Source organism: Saccopteryx bilineata, chromosome 6, assembly GCF_036850765.1.
Source record: "Saccopteryx bilineata isolate mSacBil1 chromosome 6, mSacBil1_pri_phased_curated, whole genome shotgun sequence".
NCBI lineage: Eukaryota > Metazoa > Chordata > Mammalia > Chiroptera > Emballonuridae > Saccopteryx > Saccopteryx bilineata.
This window is the reverse complement of record NC_089495.1, coordinates 46458668-46485804: the sequence shown is the minus strand read 5'-3', so window position 1 is coordinate 46485804 and position 27137 is coordinate 46458668. Positions and strand designations below refer to the sequence as shown.

The window sequence follows — 27137 nt, the reverse complement described above, 5'->3', positions numbered from 1 at the left end:
ATGTAGTTCGCGACAAGACGAGCGGAAATCCTGCCAGGTTTTACGGTCTCCCACTCATTTATTTACTTTGCGGTTGCCGCTTTCCGGGGGATAAATACTAGATGTTTAATAGAAGGGCACGCGGATCTGAAAGAATAGCTAAGATTTTTTTTCTTTAAGTTTTCGCCATATCCTCCGTACGTGCAGAGGTCAGGTATAAAACACGAAGAAAGGAAGGTGCTGTCAATGATATCTGACTATTGGTCTCCGGGCATAGCCGTCCAAGGCGCTGCCCCGGTGCTCTCCGATGGGACGAGAGACGCCAGCCCCAGGGTAACCCGACGAGCGTCGCAGGCTGCGCTCTGGAGGCTCTGATTCGAGTCCGTAGCTGGGTTCCGCGGCGGCCGCAGCGATCCGACCCTGCCAGACAATCTAAAGGTACCCAGGTCTGTGGTCAGAACCGAAGTGGTGGTCCGCGGCTGTGTTCCCTCCGCGCGTGGTCTTGCGCCAGGCACTTGGGACCCGCGAGCCGGGCCTTATGCGACCCGCCTGTTCTAGGCGCCTTAATGCCGCCTGGGCTGGCAGGGACCAGAGACTCTCCCAGGTCCCGTGGCGGTCCAAGTGGAGGCCACTGCGTCGGTGTTCGTTCTCCCCTGAAAAAGTGGGGTGACGAACCGGGCCGTAGGATGGAGGGAAGAGTTAGGGACGGAAGGGACGAGCCTTGGGAACAAAACCTGATTTGGAGTTGTTCCCGCGTATACCGGTGGTTAGTGCCAGAAGCCGGTCTTCCGCCACGCTCTGTAGGGCCCCAGTCCAGAGCGCGCGGTACCCTACCCCTCTCCCCTGCACGCCGACCTTGGGGCCCAGGTGGTTGGTCACCAGGAGGAGTCACAGTCCGCTCCGTAATTGGACCCGAGCCGCCTCCTCTTCCTCCCTCCCTTTCTCGACTTCGTCAGCTGCCCTGAAAACCTAGACAGGCTGGGTGGCTCAGCCCACCAAAGCGAGCCTGGGCTGGAGCCACAGCGGTGGTTTCTTTTTCTATTTATTTTTTGTAATTGTCCTTACTAATGATGTCAACTCGTGCATTCCAAAGCTTCCATCGGGGGCTCTCCGTCCGGGGACTACTGCCCAAGTCCCACCCACCCAAGCGCCTAAAGCAGCCAGAGCATCGTGGGGCAGGTAAGTGGAAGTCACCCGCCAGCCTTTGCCCACACCGCCTGGCTGCAAACTCCGACTTCCGGCCCGGGACGGAGGGCGGGAGGAGGGGCCAGGAGGCCTGGCTGCGGCGACGGAAGCGGACTCAGGGCCCCCCGGAAGGCGCGCGGGCTGGGAAGGCAGCAGAGGGGCGCGGGCAGGGGGCGTAGCCGCGCTTTTTTCTCGGTGCTGGCGCCCCCTGAGCACAGATCGGCCCGGCCTGGGGGGCAGTGGCCTGCGCGGCTTTCGCATTCGGCCCGGAGGCCTCCGAGTCCCGTGGCGCCGCGAGCTTCGTAGAGGAGGCAAGTGGGAACTCCGCTCGCCTCCCTGGGAGACCGGGCTCGACGCTGGCCGGTACGCGGGAGGCCCCCGGTATTCATCGTACGCTGGCAACCTTTGCCTGGCGAGTGGTTCAGGTGTGATGGAGAAAGAGAGGACTGGGGGACGTGGGGAAGGAATGGAGAGGGGCGGGGACGGGGACGGACGGAGATCGGAGCTCTGGGGCTTAATGTGTCTGCCTTGCCTGGCCCTCCAGCATTCCACCCTTACCTGTCACTTACCTGCTTCTGTGTCTCGGTGGCTTTACCTTTCAGAATATAGATCATAATAGTTGTCATATGTGGAATGCTTTTTCTGAAGAGACTTTTTAAGACGTTTAGTTCTCTAAGCAAACTTGATTCTTAAAGATACTGATTTAACATATGAGTGGACAAGAATGTAACCTAGGAAATGAGTATTCTTACAAATGGAACATTTAATTTGCAGAATAGTTCAAATCATTACTCTAGCGGTGCTTTTAGCACTGGCCATTTTATGGAATTTTGTTTGCACACAATTAATACTTTTGTTGCTTGTGCCATGATCTTATGAATAAATAATTAATTTGAGCCTTACATCCTGCAGTCATTATTATTAAATGTTAATATAGCATCGCCTCACTAAACTGGATTAGGGAACTTCAGTTCTCACAGGTGAGAAGTAGAGAGAGAAGAAGAGACTCCTTGGCTTAAACTCTAGTTCTTGATTCCTAAGACCATTCCTGTTAAGCCCTTCTGGCATGTAGGCTCTTAAGCCAGTGTTTACAATAATGCCTGGCATGATGTAAGCACTTAAAAATAAGTATTTGCAGATGACACTTCTGCAAATGCTGGGCCCTGAGAATACAATGGTCAGGAAAACCAGATATGCAGGGGTAGACATTCATCACATGAATACACTTATAAATGTAAACTGGCACCCTGGTTAAGGATAGTACCTGAGCATATAGTGTATGCAGGGTGATCTGGCCCATTTTAAGAAGCAAAGAAGGTATTCCCTACCTCCCCAAAAGTGGCATTTGAAGGATATCTGATAGAAATAGAAATTAAATAAAGAAGGGTGAGTGGGAGTAAATAATGTTCAGAGAATGGAAAGTTTGGTCAGCATGGAGGGAGCTCAGAGAGGAAGGGAGAGTGGAAGGATGGGTGGATTCAGATAATTTCTAACAGCAGAGGGCTTCAGGCAGAGGAGTTATATGACACTTTATTTTCTAATATCTATGCACAGGTCAGATTAGAAATGTCAACTAATGGGAATGGTAGGGGATAGGAGTGGGAATGGAATTGAGAAAGGTTTATAAAAGTAGGGACAAAAGCAGATACAAGGTATGAAAAAACAACTGTGGGCTATGTAATGGAGGGACAAACTGCCTCTATCTAACTCCTGAGGCTATAATTACATAATTATGATAGAATACAGTAATTGGCATCTATAATGTCTCTTGTCTTCAGTAATAATTTGTGCTTATTCACTTGTAAGAAAGCCTGAGGCCACAATAATATTAGTGCCCTTGGCCTCATGGAGACCTTGCTCAAGTGGGGAGAAAAGACAGGATCAGAAAGATAATAAGGAAAAATAGCACTATAGCAGCATTTGGGTCATGGGATTGGGATAATTTTTACTTTCTCTGTAATATGTTTTTGTACTTTGCAGTGTTTTTCTGTAATTTATTTTGCTATGTGATAAAAAATTATAAATATTACAGTTTTCAAAGACAAATTTCCATAAACAGTGGTTCAGTGAGAAAGTTTGCAAACCATTCTAAATTTACTCTTGGCTTTTATTTTAACAATGTAAAATATGCTTTTATGTTGATGGTCATTGCTCTTTTCTTGGGGGGGGGTAAGTGTGCAACCAAAGGCATTATTTTTGATCATTGAGTACTATTTAAAAGCAATCAAACACAAAAACAGACTGTTAAATTTTTTAAAAAACATTTTATTTCTTGGTTTTTTAGTTAGAGAGGAAGGGAGAGAGAGAGAGAGAAAAAGAGAGAGAGAGTGTGAGACAGGAACATTGATTTCTTCCTGTATGTGCCCTGACTAGGAAATGAACTGGCAACCTCTGTGCTTTGGGATGATGATCCAACCAACCAGGATCTGGCCAGGGCTATCTGGCCAGGGCTGAGACTGTTACATTTTGTATTATTCAACTGCTATGGTAATTCTTGTCATTAGCTTCTGGAAGCTCAGCCCCTTTTGTGTGCAAATGCTGTACTTTTCTTTTGCATATGTTTTTGATAAGAACATTCTTTTATGTGCATTCCAAATTAGCATTTTTCATAAAATCCCCACAATGCCACACAGGGAGCTGGTCCCACAAGTAAAATTCCATTCAATCTGAGGAAGGAATCTCTGGCAAAGTGGAAGGAGCTTGAGATGGAGATAACAAGGGCAGTGCCAGAAACATTTATGTCTTTTTTTTTTTTTTTTTTGTATTTTTCTGAAGTTGGAAACGGGGAGGTGTTCAGACAGACTCTCGCATGCGCCCAACCGGGATCCACCCGGCACGCCCACCAGGGGGCGATGCTCTGCCCATTTGGGGCGTCGCTCTGCCACAATCAGAGCCATTCTAGTGCCTGAGGCAGAGGCCACAGAGCCATCCTCAGCGTCCAGGCAAACTTTGCTCCAATGGAGCCTTGGCTGTGGAAGGGGAAGAGAGAGACAGAAGAAGGAGAGGGGGAGGTGTGGAGAAGCAGATGGGCGCTTCTCCTGTGTGCCCTGGCTGGGAATCGAACCCAGGACTCCTGCACGCCAGGCCGACGCTCTACCACTGAGCTAACCGGCCAGGGCCTATGTCTTCTTTACCAGACTAACTTCCGTCCCCTTTGCTAATTGCCCTTTACCGTGACCTCTTTCATATGCTGCCTTCTTTCATGTCTTATCCTAGTACAACCCATCCACACAGTCCCAGTGCTACAAATATCACCACTGTCCACACTATGCTATTAAAGAAAGGCATGAGGATAACGGATAAAAAGTAGAAGATGCTCCTGTATTATATCTGCTAAGACTTGGAGAATTCAACTCCTCAGATAAGTACAGAGTTTGGTCTGCACAACCGCAGGTACTCAGCTTCTCTTGCATCTTCCTCCACTGTCACCATCACGCTAAGAGATGAAGAAGAAGGAGAAAGCATAACAGAGTCCTGCCTAGTGACCCACTATAAGTACTTTTATTATTTCTTGGCCAAAAAAAAAAAAAAGAAAAGGAAAGTTTCAAAACCATCAGAGATTCCATGTTTGGTGAATCTCCTGCCAAACAGACCCTCCTACAAATAACTACAAACTCTGCACAAATTACATGAAGATTTGAATAGAAGGCATTTAAGCATTCCTTAAAAATAAAGAAAATAGAATCTTTTCTAGGGTATGTGGAGTCCTCCGGGTGGAGGTCTTTCCTTAACATGGAGAACATGCAGTACCTTCATTAATTTCTTCTCACAGACTTAGGGTAATTATCTTCGGTTATGTCTTATCACCTTAGTCATAGGTTTTGTCATTCAGTATTTGTATGTTGGATTTTATATAATCATTGTCCTGAATCTCTGAAAGTTATTCTCATTTCTAATTTTTTAAGTAAGCAAACGGGCAGAGATATTAACAGGTAAACCTCAAACTGGTCACCCAGGGTGGGTGAATCTTTTGAATACTGCTCCATCACTAATGTCCCACAAAGGGGGCATGCGCTTCTCTGGCACCTGCATTGGGTCACGTGCTCTAATGGTTTCACTCATTAGGTCTTCCTTTGGTTTATATCTGTAGCTTCCTCGATGCTCAGTAGCTATGTAAACTTGTCGTTTTCTTCATTAAAGAAATCAATTTAGACTTGAAGTTTAGTTTTTCCTGAGATTGATCAGAAGTTGGTGACTGCCTAGATTTGATCCTGTTTTTTGTCAGGTGACAGATACTTAAAAAATTTGAATTCTGGGGTAACATCCACCAAGATGATGGTGGAGTAGGTGGATGTTACCATTAACCTCCTCCCAGGGCCAAACTGGAATTACAACTAAAATGTAGAGCTATCAGTGTAAATAACCAACTAGAGATTAGTTGAAGAAAAGTCTTATAACCAAGAATTCACAGAAGAAGCCACATTGAGATTGGTAGGAAAAGAAGAGACATGAAAAGTGTTAGTCCTGCTCCCATGGCTGGCTGGCTGTTGAGATTCTGGAGGGAAATCTCAGCTGCAAAGGTCTCTACTGAGAAGTGTGGGATCTCAACACCAAGATTGGGCTCCCCAGCCCAGAGTACCAGAACTGGGAAGGGGTACCCACGAAACATCTGGCTGTGGAAATCCGCAGGAATTCTGTTTACCAGGGAGACGCAGGAGTCTGCTAGAGACACATGTGCACTCTTAAAGAGCCAGTGCACAAAATCTTTTTTGCAGCCACTCACTATGGGTTCTAGCAGAGGCAGAGTGAAGTGGACTAGAGTTTTGTGAGGAGGGACTGGGGTTGTGGCTCTGGGCAGAGAGTGAAGGGACAGCCACCAGGATCCCAGTGCCACATCACTTTTCCACACTGCAGATGTCATCTTTCTTGGGTAGATTATTCCCCTTCGTATGACATCAGCCTTGGGGAAAAGAATAGCCTTACCTTCTATACTCCCTCTTGCCCCAGCCTGCATATCTTATGCCCTGCTGATGAGTCAGTTGTCTAGGCTGAGATCTCCAATTCTGTCAGTGACTGAGTTGTGTGGATTTGGGTTGGGTACTACTATTTCCCCACTCTTCCGTGAAACTGAATGGCACTGCCCCCTCATGAAAATTTGCTAGCCCCACCCTCATGATTCCTGGTGACCACATCCTGGTGAGATTGGGCTCCTGGCAGAATCTGGGGCAGACTGAGTTGTGTGGCTCTAGGAATCGGGCAGTTTTCCCCTTGCATGCCTGAGCAGTGCAGTGCCCTCCATTCACATGGCTAAATCTTGGTCTCTTTGGGTCAGATAAAGTCTGTTGGCTTCACCATGATGAGTGCCTGAGATCCTGTCCCACCACAAAGATGTGTGAGCTCCCAGCATGTAGAAGCGAGAGTTGGGCCTGACCAAGCAGTGGTGCAGTAGATAGAACTTTGGACTGGGATGCGGAGGACCCGGTTTGAGACCCTGAGGTCGCCAGCTTGAGCATGGGCTCATCTGGCTTGAGCAAAAAGCTCACCAGCTTGGACCTAAGGTCGCTGGCTCAAGTAAGGGGTTACTCGGTCTGCTGAAGGCCCACAGTCAAGGCACATATGAGAAAGCAATCAATGAACAACTAAGGTGTCGCAACAAAAAACTGATGATTGATGCTTCTCATCTCTCTTTGTTTCTGTCTATCTGTCCCTGTCTATCCTTCTCTCTGACTCTCTGTCCCTGTAAAAAAAGAAAAGAAGAAGAAGAAGAAGCAGCAGCAAGAGTTGGTATACCTTGGGACATTTGCTTAGTGACCTTAGATCCAGCACTGACACAAATTTGAACTTATTTCAGTCTGGTGAATACTGCTCGCCCCTAGCTGGTGACTCACCAAGAATCTATCTCATGCAATTTGAATTCCATGGTAGGCTCTATCAGTGACTGAGCCTAACAGGCAGCCGGCAGTCAGAAGCAGGTGGAAGCAGGTCTCAGGGTGCCTTGGGACATTTGCTGACCTGCTTCTCACCCAGTGCTGGTAAAAGCCAGTCTTGGTGTACAGCTTGATCTTTCCTGTGCACACTCAGAGAGGCAACCACCAACTAGGAATCACTTTCTAGCTCCAAACTAGCTGTGCAGGGCTAGTCACAGTAGTATCTGGCATTGACTTGCACCAGAGTCCCTCCTAAGAGCCTATAGAAACAGCATACTGAGTGACCAGCTTCAGACAACATCAGAACAGTGTCCAATTAGCTTCAGAAGTGACATATTGAAAGGAGATTTTGGCAGGCACCAGATCCTACAGAGGTGTGAATTTTGCTTCATATGGTCAGCCCCTGTACAGCAGCTTGTACTCTGAGATATGTCCATCCTCACAGCTAGATTGACGGTTGATGCCATGCACAGACAAATCAATAGCGATCAAGATTCAATTACAATAGGAGGGTCCACATAACCCATATAATGGACATTTCTAGGTCACCCAGGTCAGGAGCCCAAGGAAGTTGCACCACTGGGCCCCACAGGACACCTACTACATAAGGCCACTCTACCAAGACTGGGAGTCATAGCATTTCTACCTAATACATAGAAACAAACACAAAGAGACAGCCAAAATTGGGAGACAAACATGCCTCAAATGAAAGAACAGGAGAAATCTATGGAAAGCTAAATGAAAATAGAGGTGAACAATTTACCTGATACAAAATTTTAAAAAATGTTTATAGGGATGCATAGGGAGAACTTCAACAAAGAGATAGCAAGCATAAAAATGGACATAGAAAACACAAAAGAACAACCAGTCAGAAATGAAGAATACACTAGAAGGAATACAAAGTAAGTTGGTTGAAGCAGAGGACTGAATCAGCTATTTGGAAGATGAGGTAACAGACAACACTCAATTAGCAGTAAAAAGAAAAGAAATTTAATGAGGATAGTTTAAAGGACCTTTGGTACAACATGAAATGTAACAAGGTCTGCATCATATGGGTACCAGAAGGAGAGGAGAGAGAGTAAGGGATGAAGAACCTATTTGAAGAAACATAATAACTGAAAACTTCCCTAATCTGGTAAAGGAAAAAGACACACAAGTCCAGGAGGCACAGAGTCCCAAACAAGATGAACCCAAAGAGGCTCACATCAAGACCCATCATAAATAAAATGGCAATGGTTAAAAACAATGAGAATCCTATAAGCCACAAGTGAAAGACAATTACGGTATTTTTTTGCTCCATGAGATGCACCTTTTCCCCCCCAAAACTGGAGGGAAAAATGCCCATGCGTCTTATGGAGTGAAAAATACGATATTTAATTAAATATTTTAACACACCATTTGGTTCAGAATATTTTTTTTTCTTATTTTCCTCCTTAAAACCCTAGGTGTGTCTTATGTCAGGTGCGTCTTATGGAGCAAAAAATGTGGTAGTTACCTACAAGGGAGCTTCTGTAATACTGTCAGCTGATTTCTCAACAGAAACATTTCAGGCCAGAAGGAGTTGACAAGAAATATTCAAAGTGATGAAAAGAAAAGATATAGAACCAAGACTACTTTACTCAGCAAGGCTATCACTTAAAGACGAGGGAGAAATAAAGAGCTTTCTAGAATAGAAAAAGCTAAAGGTGTTTCATGCAAATGGAAAGGAAAAAAAAAGCTGGGCACCAATACTTATATCTGACAAAATAGACTTTGACAAAGAAGAACACTACATAATGATAAAGGGAGCAATCCAACAAGAGGTTAAAACCTTGTAAACATTTATGCACCCAACATGGGAGCACTTAAATATATAAAGCATATCTTGATGGACATAAAGAGAGAGATCAACAGTAACACAGTTACAGTAGGGGATTTTAACACCTTATTGACATGAATAGATTTTCCAGACAGAAAATGAACAAGAAAACATTAGCCTTAAATGACACACTAGATGGATTTAACCCTTTGAATAGTACAAACGTTCATGTCCGTGCTCGTGTGTCCTGACCATCCAAAGTAGGGTCAATTTATTTTAAAAATGCATAAGGCAACATTTAAAAAAGGGAAATGTATGTTCTTCTTGTTTCCATAAATTGGTTATCAAACAAACATGATTTTAAGTTAATAAAACTGTAACTGTAACTAATTTTATTTTTTGAAAAAAACAACAACAAATCTCACTCTCGGGGGTCAGCGAGCATGAAAAAACTCACTACTCAAAGGGTTAATTCATAACATCAGAAGATTTCACTCCAAAGCATTAGACTATATTCTTTTTAAGTGCACATGGAACATTTTTTTTTCTTTTTTCCGAAGCTGGAAACGGGGAGGCAGTCAGACTCCCACATGTGCCCAACTGGGATTCACCCGGCATGCCCATCAGGGGGCAATGCTTTACCCCTCTGGGGGGTCGCTCTGTTGCGTCCAGAGCCATTCTAGCGCCTGAGGCAGAGGCCACAGAGCCATCCCCAGCGCCCGGGCCATCTTTGCTCCAATGGAGCCTCGCTGCAGGAGGGGAAGAGAGACAGAGAGGAAGGAGAGGGGGAGGGGTGGAGAAGCAAATGGGTGCCTCTCCTGTGTGCTCTGGCCGGGAATCGAACCCGGGACTCCTGCACACCAGGCTGACGCTCTACTGCTGAGCCAACCGGCCAGGGCCCCACATGGAACATTTTTTTTAGGCCAGAAAACAATAAAGTTATAGAGATTGAAATCATATCAAGCATCTTTTGTGACCATATGATATGAAACTAGAAATTACAAGAAAAAATAAACAACACACAAATGCATGGAGGCTAAAAAACATGTCACTAAAGAATGAATTGATTAACTATAAGATCAAGGAGGGAAACAAAAGTTACCTTAAAACAAATGAAAATGAGAGCACAATAACCCAAAATCTGGACACAGCAAAACCAGCCCTAAGAGGGAAATTACATTACAGGCCTACCTAAGAAACAAAAATTTCAGATAAACAATCTAACTTCACACTTAAAGGAACTAGAAAAAGAACAGCAAACAAAACCTAAAGCAAGTAGAAAAAAGAAATAATGAAGATCGAGCAGAAATAAATGAAATAGAATTTAAAAGAACAATACAAAAAATTAATGAAACCAAGAGCTGGTTTTTGAAAAGATGAATAGGATTGACAAAACTTTAACCAACTCATTAAGGAAAAAGAAGCAAGGAGCTAAATAAATAATATCAATTAAAAGAGGAAAAATAACAACTGGCACCACAGAAATACAAAGGATTATAATAAAATATTACAAACAATTGTATGCCAGCAAATTGGACAATGTGGAAGAAATGGATAAATTCCTAGAAAAACTAGAAACATAGTTTTTCAAGACTGAATCAGGAAGAATTAGGAAATCTGAATAGACAGATTACAACTAATGAAATGAAAGCAGTAAAAAAAGAAGAAAAATCTCCCAACAAACAAACATTCTTGACCAGATGGCTTTACAGTGAATTTCAGCAAACATTCAAAGAACTAACATCTACCTTTATAGTTCGAAAAGTTCAAGGCAGGAAAGACTCCCAAGCTCATTTTACTAGGTCAGCATTATCCTAATTCCAAAACCAGATAAAGAAAATACAAAGAAAGAAAATTTATAAGCCAACATCCCTAATAAACATGCTAAAATCCTCAACAAAATATTAGCAAACAAGTTTCATCAATACACTAAAAGGATCATACACCATGATCAAGTGCGGTTTATTTCAGTGATACAAGGTTGACATAATGCCTGCCAGTCAATAAACGTGATAAACCACATAAAACAAATGATAAAGGTTATGTGATCATATCAATAGATACAGAAAACTCATTTGATAAATTTTAGCACCCATTTATTATAAAAACTCTCAGCAAAGTGGGAATAGAGGGAACATACCTTAACATAGTAAAGTCTATATATGACAAACCCACAGCAAACATACTCAATGGGCAAAAACTAAAAATGTCTTCCTTAAGATTGGGAACAAGATGAAGATGTCCACTTTGACCACTCTTACTCTGCAAAGTATTGGAAGTCCTATCCATAAAGATCAGACAAGAAGAAACAAAAGGCATCCAAATTAGAAAAGAAGTAAAACTGTCATTATTTGCAGATGATATGCTTGTGTATAGACAACCCTAAAAATTCCATAAGAAAAGTACTAAAAATGAATTCAGTAAAGTAGCAGAAAATAATCATCCAGAAATTAGTTGCCTTTTTATACACTAATAGTGAACTATCAGAAAGAGAAACCAAGAAAACAATCCCATTTACAATTGCATCAAAAGATAAAATTCATTGGAATAAATATAACCAAGGTTGTAAAAGATTTGTACTTGGAAAATTATAAGACATTGAAGAAGATACAAAGAAGTGGAAGCATATACCATCTTCATGGATAGGAAGAATTAATATCATTGAAATGTCCATTCTGCCCAAAGCAATCTATAGATTTAATGCAATTTCTATCAAGATACCAATGGTGTATTTCACAGAACTAGAACAAATATTCTAAAAATTTATAGTGAACTACGAAAGACCCTAATAGTCATTGCAATCTTGAGAAAGAACAAATTTGGAGGAATTATGCTATCTGTTATCAAACTATACTACAAAGGCCATAATAAAACGGCTGGAACTGGCATTAACCAAACATATATATCAATGGAACAGAATAGAGAGCCCAGAAATAAACCCATGCCTTTATGGCAATTAATATTTGACAAAGGAGGCAGAAACATACAATGGGTCAAAGCTAGTCTATTCAATAAATGATGTATGGAAAATTGGACAGATATGTGCAGAAAATTAAACTAGAGAACTTTTTTAAACTACACAAAAGAAGAAACTCAAAATTGGTTAAAGATTTGTTAGGCTTGAAACCATAAGAATCCTAGAAAAAAACATAGGAAGTAAGACCTTGGACATTTTCAGAGCAGTATTTTTTCTGATATGTCTCCTCAGGCAAGGGAAACAAAAGAAAAAATAATCAAATGGGAATACATCAAACTAAAAAGTTTTTGCACAGCAAGGGAAGCCATCAGCAAAATGGAATGACAACTCACTGAAGGGGAGACCATATTTTCCAGTGACATATCTGATAAGTGGTTAATATCTAAAGTTTATAATGAACTAATAAAACTTAACACCAAAAATATAAAGAACTCAATTAAAAAATGGACAAATGACCTGAATAGACAGTTCTCCAAAGAGGACATACAGATGGCCAATAGTCATAAAATATGCTCAATTCACCAATCATAAGAAAAATGCAAATTAAAACTGCAATCTGATATCACTTCACAGCTGTCAGAATGGCTAGCATCAATAAATTAACTATTGAATGTTGGCAGTGATGTGGAGAAAAGGGAACCCGTGTGCACTGTTGGTGGGAATGCAGACTGTTGCAGCCACTGTGGAGAGCAGTATATAGTTACCTCAAAAAATTAACAATGGAACTGCCTTATAACCCAGCAATTCCACTTCTGGAAATATATATATCTGAAAAAACCTAAAACTGTAATTTGAAAGAATATGTATACCCCTAAGTTCACTGCAGCAATTATTTACAATAGCCAAAATTTAGAAGCAACCCAAGTGTTCATCAGCAGATGAATGAATTAAAAAAGCTGTGATACATTTACACAATGAAATACTATTTGATGTTAGAAAAGAAAAAAAAATCTTATTGTGACAGCATGAATGGACCTGGAGAGAATTATGCTAAGTGAAATAAGCCAGCCAGAGAAAGACAAATACCATATGAGATCACTTATATGTGGAATATAATTAACAAAATAAACTAACCAAGAAAATAAAAACAGACTCATAGATAGAATAGACTTGCAGCTGTTGGTGGCAGCATCAAGGATCTGGGTGGAAAAGGTGAAAGGATTAAGCAAGGGAAATGAAACTGATAGACACAGACAACATATGGTGGTTACCAGAGGGAAAGGGGGTGAGGGAGGTAGAAGAGAAGAGGGAGGGGATTCATGGTGATAGAAGGAGACTTGGCTTAGAGTAACACACAACATATACATGTGCTCTATTATAGAAGTGTACACCTGAAACATAATTTTACTAACCAGTGTCATCCCAATTCAATAAAAATTAAAAGACTAAAGGAAAATAGAGCTAAAAAAAGAAAAGGAGATCAAGACTGCTTAATTTAAAAATAATTTAAGTTTGTAGTTATATTTCAATCTGTGCTCATTATTCCTCATGTACTGTTTGTTCCTATATGCTTTTAAAATAACCTTGCTAATGCCTTACTTTTCTAGACACTTTCATTGAGATACAATTTATACATCATACAATTTAGCCATTTAAAGTGTACATTAACATGACTTAGTATGTTTACAAAGTTGTGCATTCCTCACCACAGCCAATTATGGAACATATGCATTACTTCATGAGAAACCCCATCAGTTCCAGCTTCACTACCCTCCAGTCCTTGGTAACCGCTACTCTACCGTCTGTCTCTGAATGGATTTGCTTATTCTGGACATTTCATATAAATGGAATTATACACTATTTGTTCCTTTATGACTAGCGTTATTCACCTGGTCTGACACTTTCAAGGTTACTCCACATTGTTGCTTGGTTCAGTACTTCATTTATTTTTATTGCCTTATGTCCCATAGCATGGATATATAACATTTATTCAGTGGATGTTTGGATTGTTTCCACTTTTTGGCTATTATGGATAAATCTGCTATGAACATTTGTGTAGACCCATGTTTTTACTTCTCTTGGCTATATATACCTGGGAGTGAAATGGCTGGACCGTATGGGAACTCTATGTAAATGTTGAGGAAATGTGTTCTAAAGTGACTGGACCATTTTGCACCTCCATTAGCAGTGTTGCAGGTTCCAATTTCTCCACATCCTTGAAAATCATTATTATCTGCCTTTTTGATTATAGTCATACTGGTATATGTCAGTTGGTATCTCATTGTTTTGTTATTTTTTCTTCTTCTTTTCCAAGTAAGAGTAGGGGAGATACAGAGACAGACTCCTGCGTGTGCCTTGACTGGGATCCACCCAGTAACCCCTGTCTGGGGCCTATGATCTGGGTCTATGTTCTCAACCAAGCTATTTGCAGCACTTGAGGTGGAGGCTCCATGGAGCCATTCTCAGTGTCCAGGGCTGAGGTACTTGAGCCAGTTGAGCCATGGCTGCTGGAGAGGAAGAGAGACAGAGAGAGAGAAGGGGGAGGGGAAGAGTTGGAGAAGCAGATGGTCGCATCTCCTGTATTTTCTGACTGGGAATTGAATCCAGGACATCCACATGCCAGCTGATGCTCTACCACTGAGCCAACCAGCTGGAGCTCATTGTGGTATTGATTTACATTTATTTCTGTGATTGCTGATGATGCTTAGTTTTTTTTTTCTTGTGCTTATTGCTGTTTCTATATCATCTTTGAGAAGTGAGTATTCACATACTTTGCCCATTTTTAATTGGGCTATTTGTCTTTTTTATTCTAGTGCATTTTTTTTTAAAAATAGAGTCAGAGAGAGAGGGATAGATAGGGACAGCCAGGCAGGAATGGAGAGAGATGAGAAGTATCAATCATTAGTTTTTCCTTGCGACACCGTAGTTGTTCATTGATTGCTTTCTATTATGTGCCTTGATCGTGGGGCCACAGCAGACCGAGTAACCCCTTGCTCAAGCCAGCGATTTTGGGTCTAAGCTGGTGAGCTTTGCTCAAACCAGATGAGCCCACGCTCAAGCTGGCGACCTCGGGGTCTTGAACCTGGGCCCTCCACATCCCAGTCCAACACTCTATCCACTGCGCCACCGCCTGGTCAGGCTATTCTAATGCATTATTTAAAATAATTTTTAACAGGACAAATAGTGATTATTATAACTATGCATATGGTAGTTGTAAAATAAATACTTATTAAATGAAGTCATGACATTTGGTATATTTTTTAGGGCTCTTTGTAGTGTCTGGTGGATTGTTGATCTCTCTTTCTCCCTCTTTTCTTAGGAGTCCATTTTGCAGCTCTCAAGTTTTTGTAGAATGCTATAAACAATTGTCACAGCTTTTCAAGAAACAGGGTTGCAATTCTTTCTTTGTAATAGAACTTTTATAGTTGCATTCAATGCCTAACATTGCAGAAGCAGAAAGGACAAATGATTCTGGAAATGGTGGGCACAAATCTGAGAGAAAGTCTCCTGAAGAGAACCTACAAGGTGCTGTCCAGTCTTTCTGCACACGTGCGTCAGGAGCACCCTTGGGTCCCAAAGGAGATGGTCATTATCTATGGAGCTGTCCAGTGACCCATACCCGAGAGAAAATTTATGCCATCTGTTCTGACTATGCCTTTCTCAACCAGGCAACCTCAATCTATAAAACTACAAATCTATCTCGCTCCTCTTGCCTCCCTGATAATACGTCGTTATCTGCTGGAAATAATTCAAGATACATTGGAATCCCGTCTAGTACATCAGAGATCATCTACAATGAGGAAAATAGCTTGGAAAACTTATCCAGTAGCCTGGGCAAGCTACCTCTCGCATGGGAAATTGATAAGTCTGAATTTGATGGGGTGACCACAAATTTGAAACACAAATCAGGTAAGGAAGGAGCCATGAAGTTCACATGTAAAAATGATGAGAAAACAATGTATCTTGTTTAAACTTGCCATTAAACATGCTTTTATAATAGTGAATAGAGAGCATTGCTATCATCTTGTCTATTATTGTTGTTAAGACATAACCTTGGACGTGGGCCATTTGGTTCATTAATGTGTTGCTGTTGGAAACTTCAAACATTACCGTTACAGTCTGAGGGCTTTGAAAAATCTGTGAAGCTGTAGAACACAGGTCTTACAGATAAGTACATGGGATCTCAGAAGTGGTTAATGAGGTGGCTAGAATAACATACCACTATTTTATAGTTTTGCAGGAAGTGAATTCATATTTCCCAATTAAACACTTAATTTTCTTTTCTACCATATGACATTGAGACTTTTTTGTTGTTAAAATTTTTATTACTCTGCAAGATCTCCAGATAACACTGAGTAGGTTGTGTACTGCCCAACTTTGTGCCGTTCACCTAGGGAGTCACCTAGGGTGCAGTGCACAACCTTCACAATTGCATTGTGGTGGTCCTCTGGCAGATACTAATTTCTTTTAAACAGTAACAGGAATTTCATAGGGTAGGTACTGTTATTCCCTTTTCATAGGTGAAGCAATTGAGGCATAGAGGGAATAAATTGTCTGCCCTAATTTGCACAACTGTATAGTAAGTAGCAGAACTAGGATTTGTATTTTACTTCTAGGTTTCACCTAGAAGTAACATCATGACTTCTACCCATTCATTTGCAAAATAAACTTGTTTCACAGAATGTTTTGTAAATTTGTAATTTTCAGGGTGTCAGGGGATTTCACTTTTTGTCTATATTTATGAGTGATTGGCATATATATATGTGTGTGTGTGTGTGTGTGTGTGTGTGTGTGTATATATATATATATATATATTTTATTAGTGAGAGGAGGGGAGGCAGAGACAGACTCCTGCATGCCCCCGGACCGGGATCTAACCGGTAAGCCCACTAGGAGGCGATGCTCAGCCCATCTGGGGCCCTTGCTTCTCCTTTGCAGCCAGAGCCAGAGATAAAGGCCATGGACCCATCCTCAGTGCCCCCGGGCCAACTCGCTCCATCAAGACTTGGCTGCGAGAAGGGAGGAGGAGGAGAAGGGGAGAGAGAGAGGTGAGAGAAGTGAGAGGAGGAGGGGTGGAGAAGCAGATGGGCACTTCTCCTATGTGCCCTGGCTGGAAATCGAACCAGGAACATCCACACACGGGGCCAACACTCTTACCACTGAGCCAACTGCCAGGGCAGCCTATAATTTTTTTATAATGTCTTTTTCAGGTCTTGAAATTAGGACTATTCAGGTTTTCTAAGATACGTTGGGAAGCGTTTTCTACTATTTTCTGAGGGGTATTAAAAAATATCTAGCTTTGATTATGTTGTCTTAATTTCCATTCTGTAAAATTTTATTTTGTTCATTTTATCTAGGTTAAGGTGTTGGCATAAAATTGTTTCTAATACAATAGTTCCTTTATCCTTTTAACATATATATGGTCTTTTGTAATAGCTAATCTTTCATTCTTGAGCTGGTTGTTAATTTTTTTCTTGCTAGGGGTTTATATGTTTGTTCATCTTTACAAGTAACCAACTTTTAGCTTTGTTAATTTTCTCAAATGTTTTCTATTTCATTGATTTCTGTTTTTTTTTTTTTTTTCATTTTTCTTCCTTTGGGTTTTCTTTGTTCTTCATTCTCTAGCTTCTTGATTCAAGACATTTCTACTATAAGTACTTATTGTTTTAAATTGCTAAGTCTTAAGTTTTAGATATAGTTCACACATTTTGATATACTTTATTTTTATTATCATTTAATTTGAAGTATTTTATAATTTCTCTTGTGATTTCTTCTTTGATCCATGCACGTTTTAGAAGTATGCTTTGCAGTTTCTAGATCTTTTGGGGTTTTCTTAAATAATGATTTCTAACTCAGTTCTATTGTGGCCAGAGAACATAGGATCTCAGTCTTTTTAAATTTGCTGAGACTTGTTTTGTGACCTAATGCATGGTCTATGTTGGTGAATGTACCATGTGCACTTGAAAAGAAGGTACATTTTGTAGTTGTTGGGTGTAGTGTTCTACTAAGACATATCAGGTCAAAGTGTTTGAAAGTGTTGGCCCTGGCCAGTTGGCTCAGTGGTAGAGCATCGGCCTGGTGTGCAGGAGTCCCGGGTTCGATTCCTGGCCAGGGCACACAGGAGAAGCGCCCATCTGCTTCTCCACCCCTCCCTCTCTCCTTCCTCTCTGTCTCTCTCTTCCCCTCCCACAGCCAAGGCTCCATTGAAGCAAAGTTGGCCCGGGCGCTGAGGATGGCTCTGTGGCCTCTGCCTCAGACACTAAAGTGGCTCTGGTTGCGACAGAGCGGCGCCCCATATGGGCAGAGCGTCGCCCCCTGGTGGGCATGCCGGGTGGATCCCGGTCGGGCACATGCGGGAGTCTGTCTGACTGTCTCCCCGTTTCCAACTTCAGAAAAATACAAAAAGAAAGTGTTGCTCATGTGTTTTTGTCTCTACTTAACTTTTGTCTTGTTCCATCAATTGCTGAAAGTAGAGTATTAAAAATCTCCAACTATGATTGTGGAGTTCCTTTTCTCCATTTAATTCTGTTGATTTTTGTTATCATGTAATCTGAAGTTCTCTTATTAGGTACTCACACATTTATAATTTTTATTTTTTCTTGACAAATTGACCTTTTTATCATTGAAATGTTTCTCATTTTCCTGGCAATATTTCTTGTTCTAAAAGTGATTTTCTTTGATATTTATATACTTTAGTGATTTTCAACCGGTGTAAGAATTTTTAAAACATGCCATAACTGACTATTTAGTCAGGGGCACTGACTTCTTTTCCCTCAGATTGTCAAGTAAAAAAAATATGACAGCAGCCAGCACAACAATAGCTGATCAAAATTACACTTATTTTTTTGTTGTTGTTAAATTGGAAAAATTAATTACATTTTTTGGTGTGCCACAGAATTTTAGTAATTAGTTTATGTGCGCCATGAAATGAAAAAGGTTGGAAACTGCTGATAAGCTAATCTAGTTTACTTTGATTCATTTTTGCAGGCCATATCTTTTTCCAAACATTTATTTTCAACCTGTATCTTGTTTTATATTTAAAGTACATCTGTTAAAGATAGCTAAGTATACTCAGTGAATTGTTTATTTTGTATATTTATTTTAGTTCTAGAATTTACAATGTTAAATAGTTTCTACTTATCTTGGATTTGCTATTTTTTCATTCATTACTATAACATTTTATTGATTTCATAGAGCATAATTATAATACCCACTTCAATATCCAAATCTGCCAATTTTAAAATCTGAGTTATTTCACAGTTGGTTTTTTTTTTCTTGATAATGTGTCATATTTTTTCCCGTTTCCTCACATGTTCAGTAATTTTGGATTGCATCCTAAATATTGGGCATGTTATTTTGTGGTAACTTGGATTCTGGTTTCTGGTATATTCCTTCAAAGAGTGTGTATGTTTTCTTTTTAATTAACTAGTTATCGGTAATTAATTTAGCAGCAGTTAATTTGGTTGGGCCCAATCAACTCTGTCTCTTGAAGACATCTCAAATCTCAGTTCAGTTCTTCTAGCATTAGCTGTGCTGTTTGGGGTCTGCTACGATTTGGGCCAAATTCATACACAGAATTTAGGTATAACTTTATCTGGCTCTCTTTCTGTGGTTCCCCCACTTCACTTTTTAGTGACTGTGATTGTTCAGAGCTCTGTTCTGCAGTTCTTCAAGCAAGGAAGATGGTGGGCATTCTATTTTTATTTACTCTCTTTCTACCTTTCTCTAAAAGCCAGTGTAGTGAATAGAGGTGTATATATACATATAATATGTATGTATATTTGGTGTTAGGGCACTCTGGGTATGCTGTGGGCATGGTAAGGTATAGAAAAGAATATGGCAACAACAAGGAGCAATAGGTAAAGGTTACTGGAGTTGATGAGATGGGGAAAACAGAGTCTTCAGGTGTTGTTCTTTTATGTTCCCCTCTCAAACTTATTTTCTACTTTGACAGAGCTTTCTTCCTCAAGTGGAATGGAGTTTTGTTTGGGGACCAGTTCTCTGTGTGGCAGTGTAAGATGTTATGAGGATGCTCATTTGGAACTTATATACTTATTTATCTTCGGGGGCTCATGGGAGTAAGCTCAGAACAGAGAAAAACAGGCTTAGGTAAGCATCAGAATAATGTGTGGGTGCAGACCACTCAGGGCTGGAGAGGTCCAGATTATCCTGCTTCATTAGCCTCTACATTCTAAGTAGCTGGGAAAACTACTTAGGGAATTAAGGCATTATTGGGCAGCGAAGACATATCAAGAAATAGTGGAAAGTAGGTTTTCTATTTTCTGGATCTCTACAATTCATTTATTATTATTAAAGGTCATTTGTCATAATGAGGTGTTTTTTCATTTTTTTCAAGCTTACATTTGCCAGTGGTCTTAGCTCTGTGAGAAATTTTGTGTTTTCTGAATACTTAATAACTAGAGGGAAGGGGATAGAAACTTGTTTCTGGATAAATTTAGTGTTATTTTGATATTTTAGAAAAATTAGAGAACTTTCCTGTGTCATAATAGTTTCTGAGTTCTAGCTGGTTTTGGGTGCCAAATGATTTCATTGTACAACATCTTAAATAAATAAATGAACCCTTTTCCATGTTTGTTTATGGGCGTATATCTATATAATTTATGTTTCATAATTTATGAATAACTCATAAAAATAAAATATTAGCTTTTATTTTAATAACATTTGATTATTTTATTTAAAATTTAATATGTGTGACATTATGAAAGTATTTAAGTTATCTGAACTGTTACTGGTATTTTAGTAAAGTGAGTCTTGGACGTTAATACTTTATATAAATTTTTTGACTGAGTAATCCATTTGCATGGATTCCTTTTGTCTAGTTCTCAATTCTTCTACCCCCATAGGTTACCACTTTTATTTGTCTTATGTGTCTTTTGGAGGTAGGGGAAGCAAGGAACAGGGGAGAGAGAGACAGAGAGGGAGAGAAGAGAGAGAAATATCATACACTCACACAGAAAAAAAACTTGTTTTCCATTATAGTTCCTGGTGCTAAAGTTGCATTTTAAAAATTTATACATGTGTGCATGATTTTAAATCCATTTTGAGGTCTCTGTAGGCCTGGGGATATTTTTAACTATCACTTTCTTGCATTAGTAGATCTAATGTTTTTACTTTTTAACAGAGCAACGTTAATGTGGTTTTATTGTTTTATAGAAAGGATTCATTTCCACTGGAAAGTGGTCTAGTTAAATATTTTATTGTTGGTAATTTGATTTTCTAAATTAAAGATTTTGTGATTGATTCTTTTGCTAGCTAGGTGACTAGCTTAGGAATTAGAATATACAAATCTGATAGGAAATAACATTCATGGTTGTTTAAGTTTAAAAAATTTTCTCTCTTTAAGATAGGAGAGTATTTTTGAAGATACATGTATTCAATATGTTCGCAAATATCACTTTTAGAACTAGCAGCAGTTATTTTTAAATTTTGTTTCATAATTAATCTCATTGTCCTGGCAGTTTACTTCATTTAGGCATTTTGCTTATTTTATACTCTTATATTTGTAGGCAATGTAAAGAAGCAAATTTCCAAGAAAAAAACTTCAGATAAAAAAGGAAGACATCAAAGGGAGTGGCCTCAATATTCTCTTCTTGAAGATATTAAGCAGCGGAAAGTATTAGACCTCAGACGATGGTAATCCCTAAAAGTTGTTTATTCTTCCTAAACCACGATACCATTGTCATACTTAATAAAGTTAACAATATCTTCTTAGTATTTAATTCCCAGGCTAAATTTAGATCTCCTAAATTGTTCTGACAATGAATCCATGCCTGGTTGTTCAAAGTGGGACCCAACCGTGAACCATACTTTGTGTTTACTCATTGTGGCCCAGGTGTCTCTCTTACTTTGAAACAGTCTCCACCTCACTCTCCTTCATTTTAATTCTAGAAGATTGACTTGGTGAGGAGAGTTGGCAAGATATCTTGTAGAATTTTCTACCTTGTGGATTTGTCTGATTTTCTTTCACTATTGTCTGAATTATTTATATGACCTCAGTATTTCCTGAAAACTGGATGGTAGATAATAAAGACTTGATTATGTTTTAGTTGAACATTTTAGGCAAGAATACTGCCTAACTGATCCTGTGTCCTTCATACTGGATCACATCAGGGGTACACTGTATCTGGTCATCCAATGTTAGAGATTCTAAGAGTTATTACTGGATTTAAAAGGTGACAGCCTTAGCCCACATTGTCAAGTTATTTATTTCCCTCTGCGACCATCAAGTAATCAGTGGAGTGACATGGCATGTGGCTAATACCCTGTTCATATCTACTTTTCACCTAGTGGTGTTAGCCAAATCCATGATGATACTTGCCCGAATCCTTGTTAAGAAATGGTGATATCTCAAAATTCTGTTATTTTTTTTTCTTCCTTTATTAGCTGGCATTCTTCTAATAAGAAGAGCTTTCCTTTATCAACTAGGTCTATTTGGTTACCTTAAAATACAGTTCTTGTTCTAAAGAAAACATGCTTTAATTTATGGTAGCTATAAAATTGCTGATCTCTCATTTGAGGTTTTAAAAATTCTTCTGTGTGAGATTTTAGAAATATTGGATTTTTTTCCCACTTATTTAATAAATATTGGACCCTTAACTATGGCCTGAGAATGAAGAGTACATAATATATGGTCTTTGTGTTTTTAAGGTTTAAAATGTAGTTGAGAAGAGGGGGACTAAGCAGAAAATACAAGATATTTCAGGCAGTTTGTCAGGTGATGGGTATGAATAAAGAACGAACATGAAATAAAATAATGAACAGAAGGCTTCACTGAAGAGCTGGGTCTAAAGAGAGGAAATCTAAGGGATGGTATGAAAGGGTCTGATATGTTGGTAGTGAAGGGTAAGCCAGTTTGTCTGGAGTGAGGCTCAGAGAAGCCGAGACAGTTGCCCAACATTACATGGCAAATAAGTAGATCATGTTTTGAAATCAAAGAAAGCCAGACTCCAAAGTCCATGTTTTTCTTTATAACACCTATCATGATCTCTTTCTTGGATATCAGGCTAAGGATTTAGATTGATTTTTTTCTGGGGCAAAGATAAGTCATTAATGATTTCTTAATGAAAGAATATTTATGAGGATAAATTGGCAGTAGTAGTATGAAAAGTGTATTAGAGAAGAAACACTAGGATTAAAAACATTAATATTAGTTTCTTTGGAGCAAAGTTTGCCCATTTTTGCTTTTAATCCTAGTATTTGATTTAACAACTATAAGGAGTTATATTAGTGTAGTATAACATGTGAGGCCTTAAAGACTTGGATGAGAAAGGACAGATGGGAGACATAACCTGAGGAGAAAAATTACTAGGATGGCAACTTATTTCCCACTAAGAATATTATACAGGATTAGGATTGGAACGGAAAGACCCTCAGAGGATAGAATAATATAGTAAAAGTTATAAGCTGGTCATAAACAAGACCAGTAAACAAGTTTGGATTGATAAAGAAATATAAAAACCTTATACCAATGGTTGATCCCAAGGCTTTATGAAGAATTGTTTAAAATAGAAAAGGGAGACTTAAATATGTTAGAATAAGGTCTTTTTACTCTGTTCCTTCCCTCAAACCGATGAAATCAATAACAAGATGAAAAACAGGGAAAACTCTGTCTTTGAAACAAATAGCAAAGTCCCCAAACCAGAGGGTCAAACATACTTATCAAATTATGTGTATAAACTGCTGACTTCAAGTAATGAGGCTTCCCTAAAGTTTATGTGACAGTCCTGAAACCATCCAGTGACCCTTTGGTTAGATCATGTGGTGCGTGAAGGCGCATCAGTGCTGAAACATTGGAGTTCTTCATAAAAATCCAGGTCAACATTCAGTAATGTTGCAGGGAGGGCTGGCGGAGAGACATGGTGCTGATCGCCACGTGATTATCTTACTCCCCAACTCCCAGCTGAAGATACTGCCTCTGGAGAGTTGCTGGGGAGATGATGATTGCAAGAGTTGAACACAGGCCACACACTCCTCAATTTTAAAACATGTTACAAAGATAATAATTGAACAGTATGGTACTAGAGTAAAGACAGACATATAGACCAATGGAATAGAATAGGGAGTCTAGAAGTAAACCTTCATATAAATGAACAAAACTTCTTTGGCAAGAGTGCCAGGCCCTCAGAATAGAGAAAGGACAGCCTCTTTGGAAAGTGGTGCTGGAAAAAGTGGATAAACACATACAGAAAAATGAAGTGGACTCTTAGTGCACATCATACACAAAATAAACTCAAAATGGGTGAAAGACATAAATATAATGTTTATGTTTATAAAACATAACATATAATGTTATGTTTTATAGTTCTAAAACAAATTTTATAGTTTTAGAACTATAAAATTTGTAGAGGAAAGCATAGGGGGAAACCTTTTTGACTTTGGATCTGGCAGTGATTTTTGGGACCTGACACCAAAACCACAGGAAACAAAAGCAAAAATAGACAAAAGGGACTACATCAAATTTAAAAACTTTAGTGCATCTAAGGAGACAATCAACAACATGAAAAGGCAACAGACAAAATGGGAGAAAATATTTGTAAATCATATATCAGATAAGGGATTAATGTCCAGAATACATAAAGAACTCTTAGAAATGAATTTGCAAGTAATCATGTATGCAGCTCAACTAGAAATTTGCATTGAAATTTTAGTAGTTGCTGTCTAACTTTATATACCATTACTTTTTCCACTGGTTTGGATTATATCCACTTTTAACTAGTAGTCATACTTAGCCATCTTTATTAAAATGAATGATTTTTGTTGTAATGCATTTATAATGTGTTTAATAAGTAAAAAATATTTTAAGTGAACAAGGATTTTATATTGGTTTAAATGATCACATTTTCATTAAGTTAACACGTTCAGTTACCATGAGTGTTATATTTTTATATGCCTATTTTGTATTTATGCAAGCAAAGTCTTTTGTTTTCCCAGGTATTGCATAAGCCGACCACAATATAAGACTTCTTGTGGTATCTCCTCATTAATTTCTTGTTGGAATTTCTTATATAGCACAATGGGAGCTGGAAAGTGAGTATGTTAATCTATTAGTATCTTTAAACTCCAAGTTACAGTGGTACCTTGACACACGAGTTTAATTTGTTTCATGGCTGAGCTCATGACTCAGTTTGCTTGTGTGTCAAATCAAATTTCCCCATTTACATTAATGGGAATGCAATTCATCTGTTCCGGCCCCCAAAAACTATACAAATTTTTTGTTTTATATGCTTTTAAAGAAAATGTGCTTTATAAATAAATACATACACACACACACACACATACAATAAGAGAGACTGTAAAGAAATAAACTGGTTTATGAAGTGTATTTACCTTCACGGTCAGGCGAAGATGCTGGCAGAGGGGGGAGGAGACATTAGCATAATAGTGGCCCTTCCCAAACAGGAAGGTAATTAGCAATTTCATAGATGGCTGCCCAGTGCCATTTTTAACAATAAAAGTGAACAAACTAAAAAAACACAAATTTTACAAACTCGTTTGCTCAACATTCCACACCTTTTGCTCACTTTGCAATTCACACCACAAGTATTCCTGTGCAAGGAATTAGGCACATCACACAAACAAGTTACAGCAACAGCATAAGTCATCCAGTTTCTTTTTTTTTATTTTTAATTTTTTATTTATTTATTCATTTTATAGAGGAGGGGGAGAGAGAGAGGGAGAGAAAGAAAGGAGAGACAGAGAGAGAGAAGGGGAGGAGGAGCTGGAAGCATCAACTCCCATATGTGCCTTGACCAGGCAAGCCCAGGGTTTTGAACCGGCGACCTCAGCATTTCCAGGTCGACACTTTATCCACTGTGCCACCACAGGTCAGGCCAAGTTATCCAGTTTCAACCAGACCTGCTCTCCCCTTCATCAGGGTCTCATATTGTCCAATAGTTGCATGTCCATCCAACAAGGAAGCTGGTGCCCCCTCTGGTCGCCGTCCAAGAGTCAGTCCACGCACATGGAGCCTCAGGCCTCCCCCTTCATCCCTGCCATCCTGGCAGCCTTAAGATGCTGCCCCAAAGGGGAACATGTGGCAGTGGCGGCCAGCATTTCCACCTCTGCTCCAGAGAGGATGCTGCCATCCACCTCTGTGTCCCATAACCATAGCAAACCTACCAGGGGCTTAGTAGGTACTCTTTGCTGCTGGGCTTTTACCTTCTGGAGTCTTTGGATGGCAATTTCAGCCCCAGTCTCCTCATCCTCAGAAGAAGAGCTGGGAACACTTGTTCCCGCAGATTCAGAGCCATTCTGCTGGCACAGCTCCAGCTTAGGCTCCTGCAGCTGCCGGCTCTCCACAACTTCCAGGGCAAACTGCAACTCACAAACCTGTAATTTCTTCTCCAGAGACTGCTCCAATTCCAGGTGCAGCTCGCGAACCCGGTCGGCCCTCTTCTCCAGCACTTGCTTCAGTTCCAGGATCTGCATCTCTTTCTCTGATGGCCATTCCAACTCTTTCCAGTCCTCAGTTTGCAGGCCTTGGGCAGTCTCTTGCACAGAGCTCTCGGTTTCCTCTCGCAGGGCTGTAAAAATCAGCCAGCCCATGGTCCCCAAAAGGAAAAATATGGGGAACTATAACAACAACTAGTCCTCTACCCTACCCCTCAAGAGTGGTGGCAGCTCTATACCGATCTGATCTGAATCCTGCCGCAAACTATGCCAAATGTATGGCCCGTAGTCGCGGCTATCATGGCCATACACATGCAGGTTCCCATTAGATTCGGGCAGATCGAAAAGAAACAGTGGAGCCAAAATATGGTGGGCCATTTCTTTATTCTCAACACTCATACCAGCCAACAAGCAAATACATGCAGGGCTCTCAAAGCCACTTACATTTTCTCCGATTCCACCACCAGGCAGATCTTCTCTAGTTTTTCCTAGAATCAAAGGCCCCACCAGTCTCAGTCACCTCTGGTCCCACATCTGCACACCTTTTCCCTTCTCCTCTCTGCACAGACTGACTTCTCTGTCAGCACCCTGCCATCTTGGCTTCTCTCTCTCTCTCCTGCCATCTTGGCTCCTCCTTCAGCACTCTGCATCTTCTCTGCTCTCACTCTGCCAGCATGGCTTCTTCTCTTCCTCCTTCTTCTCTCCTTTTTAAAACTATTCTGGTGCCAAAACCTCTCCTCCAGTCAACATTAGCATAACAATGGCCCTTCCCAAGCAGCAAGGTAACCCACAATTTACAATTAACTGCCCTGCTCTGAGGGCAAGCACACAGGTGGCTGCCCAGCGCCATTTTTAACAATAAAAGTGAGCAAACTCAAAAAACGCAGTTTTTACACACTCATTTGCCCAACACTCGTGATTCAAATATCCGCTAGTAACAAAGCAAAAACTCCTGCGAGCCACTGCTGTCTCTCAAATTGCT

General features: G+C 40.1%; 1 protein-coding gene across 13 annotated transcripts in view; it reads left to right on the top strand.

Annotated features, from left to right (window-relative positions):
• The first annotated feature begins 280 nt into the window (after positions 1 to 280).
• BIVM (basic, immunoglobulin-like variable motif containing) overlaps positions 281 to 27137 on the top strand; it is an 86393-nt gene continuing 59536 nt past the window's right edge. The window contains exons 1-5 of one of the 13 annotated variants that reach the window (XM_066237306.1): positions 288 to 417; positions 1073 to 1158; positions 15066 to 15655; positions 21274 to 21400; positions 24698 to 24793. In XM_066237306.1, coding sequence (XP_066093403.1) covers positions 15181 to 15655; positions 21274 to 21400; positions 24698 to 24793 — 698 coding nt within the window. In that variant the 5' untranslated portion in view covers positions 288 to 417; positions 1073 to 1158; positions 15066 to 15180. Of the gene's footprint in view, positions 426 to 1072; positions 1159 to 1250; positions 1590 to 15065; positions 15656 to 19750; positions 19856 to 21273; positions 21401 to 24697; positions 24794 to 27137 lie in introns of those variants that run through there. The other 12 variants (XM_066237305.1, XM_066237304.1, XM_066237314.1 and 9 more) reach the window with 12 other exon arrangements.